At 46.7% G+C, this 22,746-nt stretch overlaps 2 protein-coding genes across 3 annotated transcripts in view; one reads left to right on the forward strand and one right to left on the reverse strand.

Annotated features, from left to right (window-relative positions):
• Positions 1–16,564, forward strand: part of PPL (periplakin) — a 60,993-nt gene extending 44,429 nt beyond the window's left edge. Inside the window, exons 12-22 of the mRNA XM_019507690.1 lie at positions 517–668; positions 1,566–1,663; positions 4,338–4,495; positions 6,466–6,644; positions 6,731–6,869; positions 9,325–9,518; positions 10,306–10,456; positions 10,951–11,034; positions 11,394–11,510; positions 12,170–12,262; positions 12,949–16,564. Coding sequence (XP_019363235.1) covers positions 517–668; positions 1,566–1,663; positions 4,338–4,495; positions 6,466–6,644; positions 6,731–6,869; positions 9,325–9,518; positions 10,306–10,456; positions 10,951–11,034; positions 11,394–11,510; positions 12,170–12,262; positions 12,949–15,633 — 4,050 coding nt within the window. The 3' untranslated portion in view covers positions 15,634–16,564. The remainder of the gene's footprint in view (positions 1–516; positions 669–1,565; positions 1,664–4,337; positions 4,496–6,465; positions 6,645–6,730; positions 6,870–9,324; positions 9,519–10,305; positions 10,457–10,950; positions 11,035–11,393; positions 11,511–12,169; positions 12,263–12,948) is intronic.
• A 2,996-nt stretch (positions 16,565–19,560) lies between these two features.
• UBN1 (ubinuclein 1) overlaps positions 19,561–22,746 on the reverse strand; it is a 36,983-nt gene continuing 33,797 nt past the window's right edge. The window contains exons 16-17 of one of the 2 annotated variants that reach the window (XM_019507687.1): positions 22,625–22,714; positions 19,561–19,710 (exon numbers count right to left, since the gene is read on the reverse strand). In XM_019507687.1, the coding sequence (XP_019363232.1) occupies positions 19,658–19,710; positions 22,625–22,714 (143 nt within the window). In that variant the 3' untranslated portion in view covers positions 19,561–19,657. The remainder of the gene's footprint in view (positions 19,711–22,624; positions 22,715–22,746) is intronic. The other variant, XM_019507689.1, reaches the window with a different exon arrangement.

A 22,746-nucleotide genomic window follows, 5' to 3' on the forward strand; every position in this document is an offset into this window, starting at 1 on the left:
TCCCCCCCCCCCCCGCAACCAGTCCTGCTGACCAGAAAGTGGGGTGTCCCCCCATGGCCAATCTCACTGCCTGGGGAGACCTCCACGATGGCCAATCATAACAGCCGCTTCTGGGAACAGCTGTAGTGATCAGCTGGCGCTTGCGGGGGGGGCACAAGCACTCCTGCCTGCCCCCCCTGCCCATCACCTAAGCAGCGAGTACAGCCAGTCAGGGGGTGCACATGCCCCCCCATGCATCGCCACTTGCACATTCACATGTAAACTGCTTGCTCCTGGCAATCAGACTTGTAGGATGAAGAGCGAACCCCCATCCCCTCCAGCCTCCAGGGCATCAACAGTTGTGCTTTCCCTAAGGACCCTTACCAAAAACCTCTTAAGAATGATTGTGTCCATGAGAATAGCTCTGTGGCTGGGTCTTAGCAAGGGCTGTAGAACTGAGCTCCTGCATCTACATGCTAAATCATAGCAGGGTTTGCCATTCACTGACCTGCTATTGTGATTTGATTTTTGTCCTAGGGCCAGATCACCCGAGGAGTCCGCTACACCCTGAATAAGAACAATGGGGACACCTGGGACGTGGCAGACAGCTCAGGAAACAGCATCAGTGCCCCTGGGATCTGCTTTATGATCCCCCCTCCAGACCCTGACTCCTTAGCACTCACTGACAAGTATGCACTGCCAATTCCCCTTTGCATGTTAGCCCTAGGAAGCTGTCCCTGCTGTAAATGGACCATTTCCTTCCAGGTGACCCTACAGCATGGGCTACAGCCATGTTCTGGCCACTTTCTGAACCAAAATGTTGTAACACCCTCAGGCCTCCAGCTTGGCTGGAAGGTGCTTCAGCAGTGCTTAATCTGAGTGCAGAGTCCAGCTTTGGAAGACCAGAGGCAGCAGCATTTTATTTTCCTTAGCACTGGTTCTTCCAAGACCCTGGGGCCTTTCCTTCCCAACCAATAAGTGCAGCAGGAAGCAATTAAATATGCTTGGCCCTCTTACTGCTTCTGGAAAACAGAAATGACATTGGCCTTCCATGCTAAGCTCTTTGTGAGCTGAGCCCAGAAAGGGCTCCAACAAGAGCTCAGTGGTGTTTATAAATGCAGGCAAGTACTGGGCAGATGCTGGGGCTGTTTAGATGCTGTAGAGCTCTGTGGGACTGTCTCATGTTCTACCCAAACCATCAAAGTCTCCACCTTGTGACTGCCACTCTTGGCTGCCAATTAAGGAGGAATGGGGTCTTTTCAGGGGGCATCAGCAAGGCGCTGTCCATGAAGGCAAGATTCCAAAAACTGGAAATTATACTGGCCTCCCTTGAAAACAGAGTGCAGCTGAGTAATGGCTTCATTCAGGGGTGGGGCATGCAAACACCATCCAGAGCCTTGTCCCTGAGAGATGTCCCTTGTTGCTAGGATGAAGACCTTGGTTGTGATGAAATGCACCTCCCCATGCAGTAGAGGCAACAGCTTAGTTAACACATAGGTGCCAGTTCTCCCAGTCACAGGCAGAGATGCTTATAACAGGCCAAGGAACAGGTATTAACCTCAGCATGTGCATGTTCTCCTTTGTAGCATTGCTGTTCAGTATGAGAATGTGAAACAGAAGACTACCAACAGCAAGAATGCTCTGCAGCAACGCTATGAGGGACTGAAGGCAGACAGTATTGGAGGTAGGTCCAAATACCAGTAGCTTTTGGACAAAGGCTTTGCAGAGGCTTGTGATCAGAAGCACCACAAGAGGGAGAGAGCTATAGCTCAGCGCAAACTGGTGGCAATAGGCTGTGCCAAGGCCCCCTGGCTTCTGTCACTTGGGTGATGGAGTGCTTGTGTGTTCTTGGGCAGAAGTGCATGTTTCTTTCCCTTCCTCTTGCAATAGGACAGTTTGGTCTGCAACCAGCTGCTTCCTTAGACTCTCAGTCAAGGCTACTGCTCAATGAAGAGCTTCCAGTATTCATTCCTGTTTTCCTTACACAAATAGAGCAAAGCAGCTGCAGCCACCATGAAACCATAAGCCTATATTCTTCTCTCAAGAGAATTACAGAGGTTGAACTGTTGTTGGAGGGTGCCTTCGTTTTTCTGTGGCTCATTTGTATGGTAGGTGTGACACTCCTAGCCCTGGATGTGGCCAGGTATGTCTTTGAGACACACTCCCAGGTGCTTTATGCCTTCATAGATGTCCTGCTCCAAAACCCATCCTTGCTGTCTTCTGCTTGAACACTGAAAATAGACCACGGTGCTCCGAAGGTTTCCTCCTTGACCTATGGAGTCTCAGGCTATGCCTGCCAAATGTAGGTCTTGCCAACTGCTAACAGAGGGGATTTTGCCAGCTAAAAGAATCACACCCTTGTCCGGGCATGCACTCCAGAAAGATGGATTTTCCCTCAAAATCCTTTTGGAAAAGAGGCCTGCTTGTATGTTCAAGTGCTGCTCTAAGATCACAGTTAACACTGACAAGAAGTGGGTAAAAAGGATAACAAAAGGATTTTAATAAAAAAAAACAAGCAGCAGCATAAAAGAAGAAATCAGTAACCATACACTGAGATACAGAGTTATGAGAACAAACAAATGGAAGGAAATATCAGAACAATAACCTATTTTTACCGTGCACCTTACATCAAAGGATGGAATTCCTATTCAGCTCAATGGGTCAGAAAGCAGCCTCTGACACTTCCATCAGAGCCTCTTGTAATTTCTCCTGCCAGGTTGCTTTACTCAGCCTGCTAGCTGAGGGACTCCAGTGTTTCCCTTGGCCCAGGAAAACTGAAGACTAACTTTGTTCTCAAGGCAAGGCTTAAGTATTATTTCTTATCTGGATACTTACATAACTCCCTCACTGGATTCTCAAAGAGCCCATAGTATGTGTGTAACCCTCCCCCCCCCACCAATTCTCTGGTTATGCATGTGTTAACCAGAGCAAACATCTTTCCTGATTTAATTAAGACAAGGAGAATATTTGCAGCCTTTCAGACACAAAGATTACTTATCCAATATCTTAAAGATGCTGTCTCTCACTTCATTTCCCCACTTTGAGAAATGTACTTCCAGTTCCCAGATACTATTTATGTTGGGGCTGTCCTTTTAAAAGGTAAATTCAGCATTGTCTGGAAGGGCAAGTTTTATGAGTCTCTTCCAGGTGCCAAAAAAACTCATTTCTCACCTGAAATCCATTATCAAATTGTGCAGTTGTAGCCTTAGTATAACATGAGACGTACACTTTATATCGAATACCACAGTGCGTGCAAACATAAGAACGATAAGGCTAAATACTACCTGTAGAGATTACACAGACTGTATCAGCAAAATCAAATTCAATAAAACAGGCATGATACCCCATGAGCCCCCCAGATCATAGTTTCATAGATTTAGGGTCGGAAGGGACCTAGTAGATCTTCTAGCCCGACCCCCCGCCAGGGCGGGAGAACAAAAAAAAACCCCAAAACAAAAACGGGACTCAAATGAGTCCAGCCAGGTAGGCATCCAGCCTCTTCTTAAAGACCCCCAGGGTAGGGGCCAGCACCACTTCCCTTGGAAGTTGGTTCCAGCTCCTAGCCGCCCTAACTGTGAAGTAGTTTTTGCGGATGTCCAATCTATACCTCCTCTCCATCAACTTGTGCCCATTACTCCTTGTTATGCCAGCGGGCGCTAGGGGAAACAGCGTCTCCCCCAAACCCTTCTGGTCCCCCCTAGTGAGTTTATAGACGGTCACCAGGTCCCCCCTCAGCCTTCTCTTGTGGAGGCTGAATAGGTTCAGGTCCCGCAGTCTCTCACTGTAGGGTCTGCCCTGTTGTCCCCGGATCATGTGGGTGGCCCTCCTCTGGACCCTCTCCATGTTGTCCACATCCCTCTTGAAATGGGGTGCACAGAACTGGACACAATACTCCAGCTGTGGCCTGACCAGCGTCGCATAGAGGGGGAGGATCACCTCCCCATAGTGGGGTCCATGACTGTTGGGACAGTACCCCACACCCCAGCATGGTGTATATGGTGAGGCAGTCTCTACCGTTGGCTTGCAATGTGCTGTAAAGCTGTAGAGGAAAGACCATGAAGCAGTGTCAAGAAGCAAACTGAAACCATCAGTCTGGGGTACAGATTCCAAACTGTCCCATTCAGGAAGCTGGATGTCAGGTAGCTGGAAGCAGGACCTTAGATCCATATCCTTGTGACAAAACCTTTGCAGAGTGCTAGGTTTGAGAGTAGCACCTGGTGGAACTGAAGAGGAAAGGGGAGGGGGGGAGGTTGTACCATTAATACTCTACCTGGTATATACAGCCTTCTCTTAGTGTTTGGGCCTAGCCCAACTTCTACTGCCCACACCAGCTAACCCAGTACCCTCTTGTTATCCAGATGCTGCATCCATACATGGGCGCCAGCTGCTAGCAGGGCTGGAGAAAATAAACAGCGACCTCGACAAACAGGAGAAGGCAATAACAGCAAACCTACGCCCCCCACTAGAGCAAAGTCGCACCGTGCAGGATAGTGCTGAGCGTTCAAAGGAGCTGAAGGTAATGGGGTAGAGAAGGTAGGGCAGGTACTTGCATATCAGACATGCTTCTGAAGAGTGGAGAGGGGCGGGGGGTTAGAATGGCTAAAGTGGCTTGTTCCAGAGGCCTGAACTGAAGCTTCACTCTGGGCTTGTGATGAAGGCTGTCCCCTCCCATGCCTTCACCAACTATTTGGGCAGGCATAATCAAAGATGGGTGGATGGGATTCTACTGGCCTTGTTCCCTTGTGCTTCCAGCTATAGACACTGGTGTGGCTCAACCACACTTGCATCATGGGCCATCTAGACAAACTATGACTAACCAAAAGTATGGTCTGTGCAGAGTGAACTGCATAACAGATTAGGTCCACAGCAGCTTTTGAGGGCAGAGGACTTAGGAGACAGTAAGCTTAAAAAAAAAAAAAAGCAGGGGGGAAGAGGAGAAAGGGGAAAGTATAGTGAAGTGGAAGGTACAAAGAGGAAGGAAGGGAGTGTGAGATGGGGGAAGGGGAGTTGAGGTAAACAGTCTGTCGTCACAAGGGAGGTCCTGAGGCCCTAATGAAGCTACTTCTGTAGTAGCCCCACTAGCTGAGGCTTCACATGCCAATTACTGCAGCAAATGCCATGAAGGAATTCCTGGCCATGGGCAAGTAACACCCAAAAACCAGCTAGAGCAGCATTTCTCAACCCATGGGTTGTGACCCAAAAGTGGGTCACAAGAATATATCAAAAGGGTTGTGAACAAACTTTAAAAATGGGTTTTCCTGCAAAGGAGAAAAACACAGGAAACCATTGCTGTTCCCTTGCAGCCTGGCAGAGCTCCAGCCTGTGAGAGGCTGCTTCAGGCCGGCCCCCAGTGCCCCACACATGAAGGGGCCTGGGGGTGGGGGGGCAGCAGGCCGGGAGTGAGGGGCACTGGGTCAGGACTGGCCACTGGTGTTTTCACATGTGTCATGGTAGAAAAAAGCTTGAGCACCACTGAGCTAGAGAATGGCTGGAGGCTCTTGCAGTCATTTTAATGTTAACTTATTCATCTGTGACCTGGCTGCCTATGCTCAGTGATGTGTTTACCTTGATAAAAGTCACCTATGTCTCCACATACTGAAAAAGAAATGAAAAGGCAGGAAAATGCCACTAATGCTAGGTGGAACTGCTCCCCCCATAAAGCTTAGCCCCAGCTTCCCAAAGCAAGGTTGCTTGTGTTTGGAGCTTGAACGCCACGTGACCCCAGAGCCTAGGGGAGCATGGCGAGCTCCGGCAGGCGGTGGTGGCAGTCAGTGGCAGGGCATGCTGGTGGTAAGCAGGGAGCTCCCGCAGGCAGCTGCAGAGCTTGGAGGTGGGGCGGGGGGGAAGGGGGTGACAAGCGCCAACCGGTGGTCAGCAACCACCCACAGGCGCCACCAGCAGTGTTGGTGGTGCCTTCTCATAGGAAGTACACTGCCATGCTCAGGGGGTGTACATGCACCCACATTCACCCCCTACATGTTGCCAATGGTTTGGAGTACTGCTTTTTACTGGGAACAGAGACCCTAGCCCTTCGTCTTGGCAGAAAATTCCATCCCCTCCATGGTGTCAAAATGCCAATAGCCAGCAAGTTGTTGTGGTTGGAACCACAAATGGATAGTCTGTAAGCGACTCAGGCTTACATTGGAGTCAGCAGAGAAGAGTAGCATGCTGGATGTGTAGCAAGTAAAGAGGATATATATTTTTGGAGGGTGAATTCAGGTCAAACAACTTCATTGTACTGCATTATTATACCAAAAAGTAATGCCTCTGTTAAAATATAATCCAGTTTGTCCCTGAATGCCCCTCCGCCAGAAGGACGGTACCAGTACCTTGTCCCAATGCATGGTGGTCTATGTGACAGTGATGTCTCCTCACCCATCTGGACCACAGGACATACTCTCACTCAAACATTCCTTCTGGCTCAAGGAAGCCAAGAATTGCTGGCTTGTTCATCCTGTGGTTGCAAGTGTTTCCTTCTCATTGCAGAACATCACTAACGAAGTTGACCAAATTGAGCCCGAGAAAACAAGGAAGATCCAGGAGTGTGAGACCTTTATTGAATCAGTTCCGAGCACTGGCAGTGCCGCTTTGGTGAGGAACAAGGTCAAGGAAACTAACAACAAGTATGACCGTGTGATCCAGCTCCTAAACGCTGCCCAGAAAAAGTAGGCCGTGGTTTGGAACAAATATAACTTAACCCTCTCAGGAGGTTGGGATTATGGGTATCTTGTAACATTCTCCCTCTTTACAGGGTTGATGTGGCCAATTGCCTCGAGAAGAGCCTCCAGCAAGGCAGAGACCTGCTATCTACCTATGAAAATAAACTGGTTATAGATGACACTGTACCAGAGGATGCAAGGGGCCTAGATTGGAAGACAGAAGAACTATTAGTAAGTGTTCTTTTGAGTGATTGGGCTACTTGTCTTACCTGGCAATGTGCTTGATATGAATGCGTGTGCACATGTACACACACACGAAAATGCAGGGACCAGCCCAAAAGCAGTAGGTTGAGAGAGGGCCTAACAAAGCTGAAGCAGAGCAGTAGACTTCGTGTGTACTGTACAGTTTCTGCCATCACAAAAGAGTAGGCAACTTTAACAGGTGGTGGTCCTGTTCAGGGATCCCAGCACAAAACACCCAGCATCTCCCTGCCACCTTGGTAAGCTCTTAATTTGGCAAGCCAAAACCCTAGTGTTGGCTGAGAACATGCCATTTGACTCAAGGCCTAAAACTGAACCCAGGATGACACATTAGCTTGGGGAGAACACACCTGTGCCGTGAAGGATAAGGATGGATCCCTTCTGTGGCATCAAATGACACTGTGGTGCCCTCTTCTGCGGTGCTTGACTCCCACTTTCCCTGGTCCCTCAGGGCTTTCCTTCCTACTCGCCTGCCATGCCTTCTTGTTATTGGTTTGTTTGTTTATTTTTTTTAAAAAAAAGATTGGGAAGCTCCCCGGGGCCCAGAGGGAATCCAGTCCAAGGCCAGGCTGCTCTCTGTGTAGTCTGCCATGGCTTTCTGGCTTTATTGGTGCCTTTGGACACCAGGTGCTGTAAGAGCTGTGTTTGTGGCCTCTAATCACACCTACAGCTATGCTCATGCCTTGCAGATGTTACCAGTTATAACCTCAGCAGGCAGCTTGCCCCAGTGCAGCGTTTGGCCCTCAGGCCTCAAAGCCTTTGTTTGGACTTTACAGCCTTCCTGGTTTTGCACCCCCCACCTTTCTCTAGCTAAGCCCCCTAGTCTAAGGCCTACTGTCCTGGACCTTGGCTCCTAGGTTCAGTCCTGTCCCTTGGTCTCGCCCTTCTTGTGCTTCAGGTCTCCTGCTCTTGCCCTTCTCGGGCCCCAGTCCTGGCCCTCTCCACCTCAGGCTGCCTTTATATCATCTTGCCTGGCTCACGCGTAAGCCATCTTAGCTTCTGCCTGCCTGTCCTGTGCCTGGCCCTGGCAGGGCTCCAAGCCTCCAGTGCCCTTAGGTACTCCTGTGGCACTTACCCTGCCCTGACAGGATCAATAATATGTCTCTCTGGCACCCTGAGGCCTCCTTGTCATCCCTTACAACCGCCACACCTGGTCCACCAGTATAAACTAGAGCATAAAGCAGTCACTTAAACAAAACATCCTGGCTCTGGGTAAACAAATTAAAAAAAAAACCCCAAGGTCGCTTTAACAAAAACCTCCTGCACTCTGGGTAAACACACTTCGGAGCAGCCCTTATCCCCCACGTTCCCACCTGCCGTTAGAGTGCTCCAGTGTCTGCAAGGGGTTCTTGGGCAGCCGCTCTCCCCAGAGAGCTCCAAGAGCTCAGCTCCCTGCAGGGCACTCTCTCTGCCTCCAAGGCATGTGGCTTCTCTACTTGGGATGCTCCCTGCCTGAGTCAGTGACTCACTAGCCCACACAGGTGTTCATCTTGAGGGCTAATGGACAGCTCAATCTTCCCTGCTGCAGTTTAGGTCGGCTGCATACAGCCCTGGTCTCAGCTGCTTATCTGCCGACATCCCAGGCTGGCGAACCACATTCTCTCCCTTTTTAGCAACAGAAGCATCTGGCTCCCTGTTGCATCCTGCCATCAGAACTGGCATTGCTCTTGTCAAGCTCAATAAAAAGGCTGAGAACTGAATAGCTTAGAGCCTGACATTCTCTTTTAGAGGTGGTCTCTTTAGAGCTCAGGGTCTTATGCTGAGACTTCTGTGGTGGCCTTTGGAGCTAGTGCACCAACAGAGACATGATTCAGCTCTCAAATACTGTAAGCTGGAAAAATTAAGAAGATAAGGGAATAACCAGAAAGAGGGCACTTTCCCCCCCTCCCTCTGAACAGACCAACCAGATGGCTACTTACTTAAAACTTAGCCTTTCACGTTGCATTTCTTCAGCCAGTGATCCAACAGCACCTACAGCATTCACACGTACTTTGCCATTATTTAACCCTCAACACTGCCACCAGGTACTGTTGGCACAGAAGGCCACCACCAGGCAAAGCATGAAAAATGTGGGAGATTACTTTGAATGCAACAGGGAGCGTGTTTTTCTTTTTTGCTTTGTTTCTATAGTGCAAACAGCTGGGCAGCCAGTTGGCACTTGGATCAAACTCTTCCCGTTAACCAGATTTCTTCCCAGCTGGTTTGGCCAGGTGATCTGTAGTGAAATTAATGTTTACCATCCCTCACCTTTCATAAGTCAAAATTGAGCAGCAGTTGCATTGAGTCATAAAGAATTCTGGGGTGGAAGGGCTAGAGGGGAAAGCTGTTGTGATGAGGAATACAATTAAAGCTGAAGCAGTAGCCAAGGCCAATTAGAGAAGTCTTTGGTGAAAACCTGGCATTTCTATATGAATTCTCTTCCCAGGCCATGGGCTCTGAGCTACAGTCCAAAAGGTCCGTGCTCAATGAGGCAGAGCAGAACTTACAAAAAGCAAAGACATGCTCCAGCACCCTCGCCAGCAGGTTCCAGGAGCATTGCCCTGACATCGAACGACAGGAAGCAGAGATCTACAAACTCAACCAGCGCTTCAGCAACCTCAGCAAGCAAATCGACCACAGGTGAAGCTCCAAGAGGGCTGACTGGGAGAAGGGCAGCCACATCAGTGTTAAAGATCCACAGCAAGTCCCTCATTCCCTACTGCACAGGTTTTTACCATGAGAATGTGAACAAAACCAAACCTGGAGGAAATTCAGTACCACTCATGTTAGACCCAAGAGTGGGCTTTTAAAAGAACTGCAGTTTCTGCTGCAAGAGCACAAAGATCTTTGTCTCTTCCATTACACTCCTGCTGCCCAATTCCCTCCTCCTCTCCCCAATCCCCACTATTTGCCCATTTCTGGATGATGCAGCATCCAGACTGGCCCCACCTCATTATGTGTTGTGATTTAATTGTTCGTACACTGTATTGTGCATGTCTTTGAATATAACTTTGCTTTTCCTTAAGGGAAAAGCTTTGAGCTGGCACAGTGTGTAGTGCTATGCCTATCAACAGCTGTATTGCATTGTGACCTCGGTTTTACCCTACCTCCAGGGCTAGTTATAGGATAGCTTGATAGGCTTCACCAGCAGACTGGGAACGCAGAGTTACTGCATCAGATGTTTTGTTAGTCACCCACACAGAGTGAAGCAGTATCTGAAACTGGAGAAAGAAAATAAAACACCCTCTGTTGTAAGGTGGACTGGAGAAAAGTGTGGTTCATTACTGCAGCTACTGCAGAAAAGGATGGCCTTTTGGGGAAGAACCAAGGCCCAGTTGTTGGGGGAAGAGGGAAAAGATTGAAATTACCTAAGACATTTTCAAGAACAAATAGGTTTGAGAGTATAAAAACTCCTTCCCCTTTACAGATCTCAGATGCTGCAAAAGGCAAAAACATCTTATTCTGACTACCGTGCAGGCTATGATGACATCACCCAGTTCCTTTCCAGCATTTCTAACTATGAGCCACAGGAGACTGACAACATTCAGCAAGTGGAGACTAAGTTGAAGAACCAAATGGTAACTCCTCACTGTGCTATAAGAGACTCTCATTTCACCTGCAGTCACCAAAACTAGTCCCCGTGGAGGTGCCAACCACCACCACCAATGGGTCTGATGGCACAGCAGAATTAATATGGCCTGGATTTGATAAATAAATGTTACTCGGCTATGTGGGAACAGAGGAGCATGGCCAGGGCCCCATCTGGACTCCAGCATTGTATTTAAAACAGAATTGTTGAGTGCTCTTGCACTCTACTCCTCAAGGGAAAGTCAGGGAGAAGAGAACCCCCGACCCCTCCCCCCAACAAGCCAGAAAGCAGGTGAGAAATGCATCCTCTCAAGTCATGTAAAGGGAACTGGGGAAATGAGAGAATCCAGAGTGGGCCCTGTTGGGACAACACAGAAAATAATAGAAAGGAGGCGGGGGGGGGGTTGCAGACGTGAGGCTCCCTTTATTTACAAGAGAAGACAACTTCTCTCTTTTATTTTTAAGTTTGTCTGTGTTTTTCCAGATGCTGCTGAATGACATTGCAGGCAAGGAGGAGGCTGTACAGAAAGTCTCTGCCAATGCCCAGCAGTACCAGCAAGCTGTGAAGGTAAGAAGCATGATTCCAGTACTGTGGGACTTTTCAGCCTAATAGCAACAGCAGCTGAAAGGAAACTACAGTGGTCCAAATGCCCAAGTAAAAGAACAATGGAGAAAAGGACAACTTAGGTCCAACCCCTGCCCAGTGGTCCGGCTGGTCATTTAATGTGCCTATTTTTAGAACACTTAGTGGAACTGTTACTGGGACAAAGGTCTTGCTATGTAGAGACCCTATCATCTTTCATTGCCTACTGAAGGAAGACAGAAGGGTAGCACAAGAAAAAAGCTCAGGTCCAGGTAGAAGTGGAGGGACATTACCTCCCCAGAGGATTATATTGTCATTTATCTTATGCAAGTGTTCTCCCCCAGGACTATGAGATAGAGGCAGAGAAGTTACGATCCATTCTTGACCTGGAAAATGGACGGAACGGTTACATGAGCAAGAGACCCAGACTCCAGTCCCCAGCTGCTAAAGTGAAAGAGGAGGTGAGTCAGCAGTGGCTTCTGGAGAGGCTAATGCAGGGTTGCTACTTTGAGGTGCAGTCCATTATGTGAGCAAGGATTTTAATGTTGATGACATCCACCACACAATGGGGGCAGGAATTCTTCAGCACCAGTCAACTTCTACCTGAGGCATCTTGAGATGAGTTAAGAGAGATCTCATGCTAGTACTTCCTACCAAATAAGCCTTAACACCAACGAGACTCTTAAGCAGAGGAGGATTTATAGGCAAAAAAATACTTTGTGAAACTACAACTATCACAAAGACTATGCAGGTTTTATGACACAAGCTACTTTGTGGACATACAACCTCTCCTTTGGCTCTCAGCTCATCCTTCATAATCTGTTGCACCAGGTGAGCAGTTGTCCACATGTGAACTGCATTCTTCATTTGTTATCACTCCTTCTATAAGCAAAGTAGAAGTGTGGTGGCTGCAGGGAAGGAAGCTATTTATCAGTGCACGGAGCTATTAGACAAATCTCCCCAAAGCTGTGAGATCACAGCAGCAAGGAAGTTTTGAAATAAATATATCCAGGGTGAACATGTAAGCTCCCCTTTTCTGCACAAGTCCCTGTGTCTTGATTCATGAAATCCTGATCAATTGTTCTGCCTGTGCTCTTTTCTGAATGCATTTGTCTCCTAGGAAGCAGTTCTGGCTGCTAAATTCACTGAAGTTAAGGCTGTCAATAAGCAAAGGCTGCAAAACCTGGAATTTGCTCAGAATCTCCTGAGACAGGTAAGGTATAAATTGCAGGACTGGATTTAGTCAGATGAAAGGCAAGGTTTGGCCTTTCAGTACATGCTTGCCCTGCAGCTTACAACTTTGTACAGAAGGAGGGGAAATCAAGCTTTCCATGTCATTGCAATGGATTTAGGGGTTTATATATACAGTAGTTGAAGTGACTTGATGAACTTCACTATGCTGAACCAATCTTGTTCCAACAGAATAATTAATGCATACGTATGATACACTGAACTGGAAATAGATCTAGCTAATGTGTTATACTGTGGGAAGAATTACTTAGCAGGAACTCAGTTTGAACCCATCTGTCAAGATAAATCTAGTCCACCCAGTAACCTCATCGCATTATTTGATGTGACAGCCGAGTAGCTCTAAACTTTTTCCCTTGCCAGGGCAACACCAGATTTCCTTTTCTATACAGCCACACCCCTTTACCACATAGCAATATCGGAAAGTTAGGTTGGTAGTGAGCCCTGCTTGAAAATCCATTGACTAGTTGTCTAGAAGCATACTTGCCAATATGCAACATTCTACAGTTTTCAATGGATCCCTCCCAACCCCCTTAATTCATTTTTGATATTCTCCTGTAGTTCTACCATCATGACAATGAAATTGGCACCAAACTAGTAACTGCTAACAACCATGTCTTTATCATCTGCTTTTCCCCCCTCTATTAACAGCAGCCAGAGGTGCGAGTGATGCAGGAGTCTGTCCAGACCAGCAAGTCAAAGAGGCCGCTTCAGGAAATCTGGAAGCTAAAGAAAGAACTTGAGGATGAGACTCAGCGTCGGCAGGAGCTGGAATCGGAGATCAAAACCATCCAGAGTAACATTGTCCACCTGCAGAACCAGAAACCCCAAGAAACTGTGGTTAAGAAAGAACTGCTGAAGAAAGTGCCAGACCCTCAGCTGGATGAGAACTTACACAAAATGCAGCAAAGCCTGGCAGAAGAACAGCGCAAGAACCAGGTGCTACAGGATGAGCTGGAGACCCTGAAACTGAAGCTGCGAGCCCTAGAGTACGAGAGGAGGGAAGGAGGTAGAGAGTATGTGGTAAAGGAGGTGCTGCGTATTGAGCAGGACAAAGCACAAGCAGATGAAATCCTAAAGCTGAAAGAAGAGCTGGAGGAGCTTAGGAGGCAGGAGGGGACCAGAGAGAATGAGGTCACCCTCTTGCGCCAACAGATCTTTGTGTTGTCCAATGAGAAGAACACAGAGCAGGAGAAGGTGACTGAGAAGGAGGTGCTGAAGCTGCAGAATGACCCCCAGCTGGAGGCAGAATTCCAGATGCTGCAGGAGAACAAGCAGAGGGAGAGTACCCTGAGGCAGAAGCAAGAGGAAGAACTCAGCTTCCTGCAGGACAACCTAAGGCGGCTGGAGAAGGAGCGAGCCATTGTTGAGGGCCAGATCACAGTGAAGGAGGTGCTGAAGGTGGAGAAAGACCTCACTATGGAGAGGGAGGTGAACGAGCTGCGGCGCCAGTACGAAGATGAAAAGTCCAAGAACTGCTCCAATGAGAGGGAAAAGGCTGAGCTGCTCAGGAAGATCCAGGTCCTAGAGGAGGAAAATGCTAAGGTGGTCATCCAGGAGAAGGTGCGTGAAATTGTGCGCCCCGATCCCAAAGCTGAAAATGAAGTGGCCAACCTTCGCTTGGAGTTGGTGCAGCAAGAGAGGAAGTGCCGAGGCGGGGAGGAGCAGCTGAAGAGCTGCCAGACTGAGCTAGCCACTCTCAGAAACAGAGGACCCCAGGTGGAGGTGAAAGAAGTTATCAAGGAGGTCATTAAGTACAAGAATGATCCAGAGACTGAGAGGGAGCTGCAGAGACTCCGTGAGGAGATTATGGACAGGACGGGTGCAATTGAAAGAGCTGATTTGGAAATCTATCAGCTGAAGCAAGAGATTCAAGTCTTGAAAGACACCAAGCCTCAGGTGCAGATGAAGGAAGTGGTTCAAGAAATTCTCCAGTATCGGGAAGACCCCAAGACCAGGGAGGAGGTGGAGTTCCTGAGAGCTCAGCTAGCAGATGAGCAGAAAAAGCATATTGATCTGGAGAGGGAGCAGCTGCTTCAAGAGGAGAAGATCAGGCAGAAGGAGGAAGAGCTGTCACATGTGAGAGAGAAAGTGGTCCAGCAGGAGGTGGTGAAGTATGAACAAGACCCCAGCTTGCAAGCAGAGGTTAATTCCTTCTCTCAGAGCATCGAGAACGAGCTGATGCAGATCGACTGCCTGCGGGAGGAGATGCGTAAGCTGCAGCGAAGGAGATCTGAGCTGGAGCGCCAGCTGGAGGAACTTGAGAGAGAGAGGCAGGCCCGCAGAGAAGCTGAACTTGAGGTGCAAAGGCTGAAGATCAGGCTGAATGAGCTGGAGGAGCAGGAAAGGGAGACTACAGAGAGAGTGACTGTGAAGCAGAAAGTAATCCTTCAGCAAGACCCACAGCAGGAGAAGGAACACTCCCTCCTCAAGCTGGAGTTAGAGGAGGAGAAGCACCGAAGGCAAGTCCTGCAAGCAGAGTTGGAAGCCCTAAGCAAGAAGCTCCTCACACTGGAGAGGATGGAGGTCAAAGAAAAAGTGGTCTTTTCAGAGAGCGTTCAAGTGGACAGAGGGGACACTGAGTATGAGATTCAAAAGCTGAAGAGCAACCTGGAGGAGGAAAGCCGGCGTAAGAGGGAGCTGGATGCAGATATGAATCGGCTTGAGGCCTGGCTGTCTGAGGTGGAATTCAGCAACTCCAAGTCCTCGAAGGAACTAGACTTCTTGAGGGAGGAAAACCACAAGCTCCACCTAGAAAAGCAGAATCTGTTGATGGAAACCAAGAGGCTGCAGTCAGAGATTGAACTCACAGCAACAGAAGCTCGGGACTTAAGGAACATGACCCAGGTGGACAGTGGAGTGAATCTGGACTCCAGATTCCAGACCTTAGAGAGAGAACTGGAAGATCTGAAGAAGTTGTCCAAAGAAAAAGACACAGAAATTGAGCAGCTTCAGAATCGCCTTAAGACAGTAGCCATCAAGAGAGAGCAAAGAGAGAACCACCTGCGACGTTCTATTGTGGTCATTGACCCCGACACAGGCAAAGAGATGTCTCCAGAGGAAGCTCACAAACTTGGCCTCATTGAATGGAGCTTGTTTGTCAAGCTGAAGAGCCAGGAATGCGACTGGGAGGAGATCACTATCAAGGGGCCCAACGGAGAATCCTCTGTGATCCTCGACAGGAAGTCTGGCAAAGAATTCTCAATTGAGGATGCCTTAAAGAGCGGAAGGCTAACCATGGCTCAATATGATAGTTACCTCAACAAACAGATATCCATCCAGGAGCTGGCAGTCTTGGTGTCTGGAAGTAATTACAAAATGTTCCCTCCATTCTAATTAGAAAAACTTTTATTCAAGCAGCTTGGTGAGAGCTGCACAACTTATTACCACCCTAGACTGCTGCAAGTCATTGCCTCCCTTGCGTCTTCCAAATTACTAGAGCTTTCTTTTGCATGGTCCATCAGGAGGGTGCTATGAAGCCATACTGTTTGCTGTATTTGTTGCAGAAAAAGCATTTGTCAAAGTTATGCTTAACCATTCTTCCCCACCACTTTACCTGGGCACATACTCCCACAGAAAATGGGTAGAGTCAGATCAGCATCTCACATTCACAGTGTCCAATTGAAAACAGGTTGTCTGTTGGTATAATTCTTTGTGTGTGAAATCTGTACTTCTCCTCAGAGGATAAGAGGATAGATATGCAAGGAGCTGTATAAGAAGGAACAAGAAAAGGACTAGAGGTCGAGACTCAAGGAATGCCAGCAGAACATTTCAAGCAAAAATGTGCATTTGAAAATCTAAAGCCAGACACTTGCATTACATACATTTGACTAAACAATGGTATCTTTACCTGAGAAAAGCAGTTGAAAGCTCAAAAATGAAATTTGCATCTTAATTGTGTAGTCATTATGTTAACATCTAAATGGCTGCTTCTATTAAAACTTTGTTCACCTGAGTGCCTATAATGAGGAGGAACGGGGGACAACCCCCACCCCCAGCAGTTTGATGCAGTAAACCCTATATTGAAGGAGATATTCATAGAGATCGCCCAGAATCTTGTAAAGAGATATCAATGTTACAATAACCAAATGCAGAGATGCTTTCTAGAGACAGTTGTGCTTCCTTCATGGTTAAAAGCCATTCATGCCGGTATTTTACTGACTACAGTTGCATTCATTTATATGTATCGTTTATTTGTATAAGGGAATGGGAAATATAGGGAAATTCTATTTATAGCACAAAATAAAAATGTGGTGGTTTAAGCCAAGGGTTTACTTTTGCTTTTTTTAAATTGATAGTCTGTTTCTATATTGCTCTAAAAAAGGGAGGGGCTGTACCCAACACCTATGTTTTCTAAATATAAAACAAGAATATTCAAGTGTAGTACCTGTATCATTCAAGATGTTGGCTGAGTCTACTTGCAAGGAAGGCCTCCAGCTGATCCACACATTATCCTCACAGGTGAGTTCCAGGCAAGTTTGGTGTTTGGGTTAGTTTAGGAACTTCTGCCTCAATGCACAGCACCGGTATGAAAAAGGCCCCATGAGTGCTCAGTTTATCTATACAAGAGTTTTTCCCCATCTGTCAGTGCTACAGTCTGAGTTTGGGATCTGGAAGACAAGCTGGGCTCTTTCCACATCATGTATTAAAGATTCTACAGACCCAATTCTGCACTTACCAACACCCACAAGTGTCCAAGTGTACAGAGCATCATCTGTGCAGTCCCACTGCCTTCTATAAGCTGATACAGAGGTAATGTTCTGGAACCTGGCAAGCCGTTTTATTCATCTCTCTATAGCTATGTTGACTCCTCCAGGCTAACAGCTTACCTCACTGTCCATAACTCTCAGTGCATGTAGGATTCTCTCAATTTAGGGTGGTGCCATTCTACTAAAATTACATTTAGGTGCAAACCAGATTTTGAAAAAACTTGCCAATTAAAAGGGCATCAACCAAAATAGAAGCAATTATGTTACCAGGGGCTGGTATATGCAGAAAAAATGATCTTCTTGCTTGAAAACATACACATGATAAGGAAGGAGACTGAAACAAATTTTTTGGAAACTTTGAAACGATTTATTCAGTTGCTCTGTACAAGATTAACAGTTTTCACACCACCCCCATCATTGTCATCTAGACAGCCCCAACACACACAAAAAAAATAATAAAAATAAATTGCAGCTCTTACACCCAAAAGAAACTGCCATACTCAGTAAGTGCCATCAGGAGGCTCACCACTCTGCGAGAAAGAAAACAGCTAAACGTGCCTAGCCAAGGCAGATATCCCAGTCACTCTGCTCCCCATCAAGTGTGATCTCTCTCCATTGTCCTGCCTTGCCATGGCTGTTTAAATTCATTCACTCGTTCATTATAGCATGTAAAGAAAAAAAGAAAAATATCCCACAGAATTTCCACCGAATAAACATTTCCCTGAGGCAAGAGGCTTCACTAAATTCCTAAAATGAGGGCATTCAGCTCCAGTAGGGACACAGGAAGGTGCCTCCCAGCAGAAGCATTCAAGTGAAAGCAAAAAGAGGGAGTGGAACCAGTACCTCGGGTAGCTCATTAAGGGCCTGAGGCTTGCCAGGCATTGAACACACTTTCAGCTGCCACTCAAGAGGAGGTCCTGAATGGGAACCATGCGACATCCATTGCTCGGAGTCCATCAATAACTGCTGTGCTTTATCTTAACACAAATTCTGTCTTTGGCTCTTTTGCTACAACCTAGATTTTTTTTTTTTTTTTTGTAAACAAATTTGAAATTTGAGCTGCATTTTCTTCTAAAAATATAAACAATGAAGTGATCTGGAGAAGTCATTTATCAGTCTGAATTAAAGAGATGTATCTTGGGTCTTATTAAAAAAAGAGAAAACTTGGTTGAATGTTTGCTGGTTATATACTCTCAGTCAGCCTCCCTTCCAAAGCACCGGAGGAAGTCTGCAAGCTTTTAGTTTTAATACCATGTTTTTTTTAACATATAAGTGCTACTCTTTCTGAAGTTCAGATAACCAGACCATGTGGAGGTGGCCTGTAAGAAGGGAGATCACAACACTGCAACTACAATTCAATGGGGCTTACCATCTGAGGAACACAGACTGCCCTCAATCTATGCTAACATCCAAAGAGGATGCGCAAAGAGAGTGAGGTTAGCATACAGGTCTAAAGCTAGAACACCACACTCCCATGCTAGCCAGTTCCTCATTTCTGCAGCTCTGACAAGTCAAATGATTTTAGTGCAGAAGTCATCAAGGAGAACAATATCTACTGGAATTCATTTGATTATCAGCATCCTTAGTTCATTTAGATCACTCCCTCTGCCCACCAAAAAGATCATTACTGAAGACCCTAGTAAAGAATGGCTTTAGGGGAGGGTCTGGAACCCACTTGCACAAACTCAGATCAGGTAAGAACTGGTGCTCTTGCTGGATTTGGTACTGGACTTGCAGTAACCAAGTCACCATTTAAGTCTGGACAGTGCAGCTTTTGATGTGCAACCATAAAAAGCTCTATTAAATAAAACGGAATACATCTTAAATACAGAATGATTAAAAAAGGGTTGAGGAGCACGCAAAAAAGGGCTGAAATGTGTGTAGTTAGTCCATTCTTGCTCCACCATAAAAGGCACTGGAATTATGTCTTCCTATACACATGACATGCTGAGAAGTGTCCCATCCAATCCAATGCATTCGATGGTAATGAGGATAAAACTGAGCCAAAAGAAAAGCATCCCTTTGAAGGAAACAAAAATAAAAGATGTAGAATCATTTCAATGCTCATGAGTGCATCCAAAAAGTCTCTAAAGAGTCCTCATTCTCTTCCAGAGGGGAACATCAGGCAATTTGTTATATTTACCGTAGAGGAAGTGCTAGGTTCTCCTATTAGCTTTAGCACAGCTTCATAGTAGAACTGAAAAATTGGAGTCAATGTCTTCAGAAAGCACGGGCAGTGCTAGAGTTATCTAAGTAAATTCAAAGCAAGAAGAAGCACCTTTCACATACTCCACTGGGATCAAGGAGGTAATTGAACTTGGAGGTACTCTACACTGGTGCACCAATGGTGCTCAGCTTGTTGAAAGATGTGCCATCCTTGTTCCTCTGCAAGTTCTGGTGCCTGTCAGTGCCTGTGTGGTGTGAGGTGCAGCAGCACTGGAATGGTGCCACAGGCATTTCTCTCAAGGCAACCTATGCTAGGGTCCACCTTGCAAATCCCCTGGAGGCAAGTGCTGACAAGCTCTTTCCTCAGTTCAGTTCCTCCCATTGCCATGAGGAACACAGAAAGTGACAGAGTCAACACCCAGTGTTCCTGGTCTGCTCCTCGTGGGTTTGTCCTGTGCTGGTGCAAGCTCATTCCCTTCCAAGTGTCACAACTTCCGCTGTGGTGCGTTGGGCCCTTTGCCATGAAGCTGAGATGCATCTAAAAGAACAAAACAAGAGGGGTTTCAACGTCAACCTCAGGTCTCAACCGCCTGATGTTGTCTCACCCTGCACACAAAAAAGCTGTTCTGCATCTCAGCCCCCAAGAATCTGAGCTAGGAACTGGGCAAAACAAAACTAGCAAGAGCCCTTTATCCATAGTTAACAAATGTGAAATGGTATCAATCACCCAGACAATCTGGAAACACAGCACAGTTTGAGAGAGGCTGCAGATAAATTCAGATGGACTTTTATTACTGGCAGTTGGTTGTAATGACTGCTTTGGATGCTCCACACAAAGGAAATCAAAAGCAACTCAGGTGCATTACTTCAAGCTTAAACACCCAAGTATGGAAAGGAAAGAGCAGGAGGGAGCAAAACAAGAAATAAGGGCAAGAATAGTGAACAGTGACAAAGAAAGTTTAAGATGCAAAAGTTTCCAGGAAGGACTGAACTACTGTCTTGCTATAGGAGGGAATTGGTACATTTGAAACAGGTATAGACAGGCAGCCAGGGCCCTGGGCCAGGGTGAGTAACAGTTTGTTCTCTGCTGGCCACTCAGGCTCAAAAGGTGTAGCCCATTCTAGAGCTGACTCATGACATGGATAAGGTTAGAACCAACATGAGATAATGCATATGCACCTTCACAAGCAAACATGCTGGCAACAGGGAAACCCAATACTACACACCACCTGTTCACAGTTGCTTCTTGATAGCTTCAAACCAAAGCATGTCACACTTTCCAGAACTACCAGACATCCCATCACATGGTAGGCTATACAGCTTTCAGATGTTCATAGCTCTTTACACTGAAACACACTCCCAGGAAGCATTTCCTCCCCCTCCAATGGGCAGGAGATTTCTGGTTAGACTGTCATTCCTCTACATAAATTAATAGTTTGAAGCTAGAAGGAACCATTCTGATAGACTAATCCCTGGAATTTCACCCACAGAGAACTCCATCTAGCTTCTAACTTCTAGTTGAGCTGGAACACGACTTTATTGGAAGATGACAAGTGACAATGGCTTCACCACATCCTGAGGCAAGTTCCAATGGCTAATTCCCTTACTGTTTTGTTTTGTTTTTTTAAAAGCACCTTCTTTCTAGTTTTTTGTCCAGCTTCAGTTCTTGGCCACTGGATCTCATGTTGCAATTTCTCCTAAATTAAGGAACTTCTTCCACTATCAAGATGGTGTTTGCAGATTACATTCAAATTCCTTCTTTTTGCCCATGTTAGGCAGACAAGATCATGTCTTACCAGTAACACATTAGGTCCCATTTTCAGTCACTGTTTAGTTAAGAATACCTTGCTTCTTTAGAGGTGTTGTTTTACCAACACACCTGAGAGTAAATGGTTTTCAGTCCTCTGCTTCTAGGTCACAGTTTGTACCTAATCAGTAATTTTTGGTGGCCATGCTCTCTACTCCCCCACATCTTTCACTTTATAATATACTGACTAGAAAGAAATGGTATGCTTCTGCCAGGATGCAGGAGAAAGAGCTTGGAAGATGATCCTTTGGATTTTCCTATACCCCTAGTGTCTGCATTAGGGGAACACATTCCTTTACAGCAGATGCTAGAAGGCACTACTGTAATCACAAGCCTCATTAACTACAGAGGTTTGCTCACAAGGCAGTGTGCCCATGCTGCCTCACTCACCCACAAAATCTGCTCAAGAGAACCATAGCAGCAGCGCTGAATTGCATTACCTGCGTAATACAACAGACTGGACAAGAAAAGCAGGAGCAGGTGTAGGCGAGTTCTGAGTTGTACTAGCAGAGCAAGGTTTACTCAACACTTAAATCTAGGTTTCATGGACATTAAATGTATTCCCCCCACCACAACACCTTGTACAGAGCTGCTACGGTTACGTCTGCACGCACAAGTCACAGCAGCTTTTGCTCTAGACAGTGCTTCTCAACTTTGTTAGGCTCAAGGGCCCCTTTGGGAAATGCCAGTTCTTAGCTTCCACTCTTTTTTTGAATGCAGGAACCTAACAGTGCAAGTCTTCTGTTGCAAAGAGCTTAGAAAGACCATAACAGGGCACAGTAATTTTAACACTATGGATTCTCTGAGGTGATCTTGTAAATCAAGTTTGCGCACCTAAGAGCACTAGCATTGTGTGGCACCCCGTAACACCCCTGAAAGGAACTCAAGGTATGCCGGCCTACCCTGGCTGAGAATCACTGCCCTAGCAGTAACTCACTTGAGAGCCCACTGCAGAGTGCTGTAAAAGCACCCACATAATACAGTGCACACTAGGCTCTAGAAACAGTAGGAATATTCAGCTGTACCTCACAGATGTAGTGTGCTTTGTGCTGGTTCTGAAGGAACGCTATTAGGGTCACAACTAGTTTACTCACACAAATATCGAGTCATCAGTACATGGCAGTTGGCACTGCAAAGTTGGAAACTCACACTGCAAAGTTTCCAGTAGAATGTAAGTTTGCCTTGAAGGAAAGGCAGCCACCTAGTCAGATGCCTGAATGTAAGATTTCCTCTAAGACATCTAGGCCTAACACCTTATGTAGAGAACAAACAATCACCTATGCACCCAGTGCATTCAATCCTACTCAGTATCAACGGCCTACACAAAACCACCCAAAGCTATGAATACTCACAATGAGGCCACTTATCTTTGCACAAAGAACAGAGCTGAGTCCCTGGATAAAATGAGAAATGTCAAACACCATGTGTGAGAAGTCATCCCAGATGGAGGTATCAAACTCAAAGGACATTCAAGATTAATCCTAACCCTAAATCACATGAGGCTGGTGAAATGGAGCATCAGCAAGGACCATACCAATAAAGACAACACTGAAGTCAGGGGTACTTTCACCACAAAAGGAGCATGTGTTGAGACAGAGGGTGACTTCACAACGCAGAAGACAAACAAGACCATCTGACAAGTTACCTGGCAAACTTTGCGGTAAATGGGTGGACAGGGCAGAGTGTGGGAGTGGTGCTGCATGGTGCGGGCTGGAGTGCAAGCCAGCCAGAAGACCTAGAGAGAAAAACAAAAAGGAGGGGGGGGGG

The sequence above is a fragment of the Gavialis gangeticus genome, unplaced genomic scaffold (assembly GCF_001723915.1).
Source record: "Gavialis gangeticus isolate Ggan-Ray unplaced genomic scaffold, GavGan_comp1, whole genome shotgun sequence".
In the NCBI taxonomy this organism is placed as follows: Eukaryota; Metazoa; Chordata; order Crocodylia; family Gavialidae; genus Gavialis; species Gavialis gangeticus.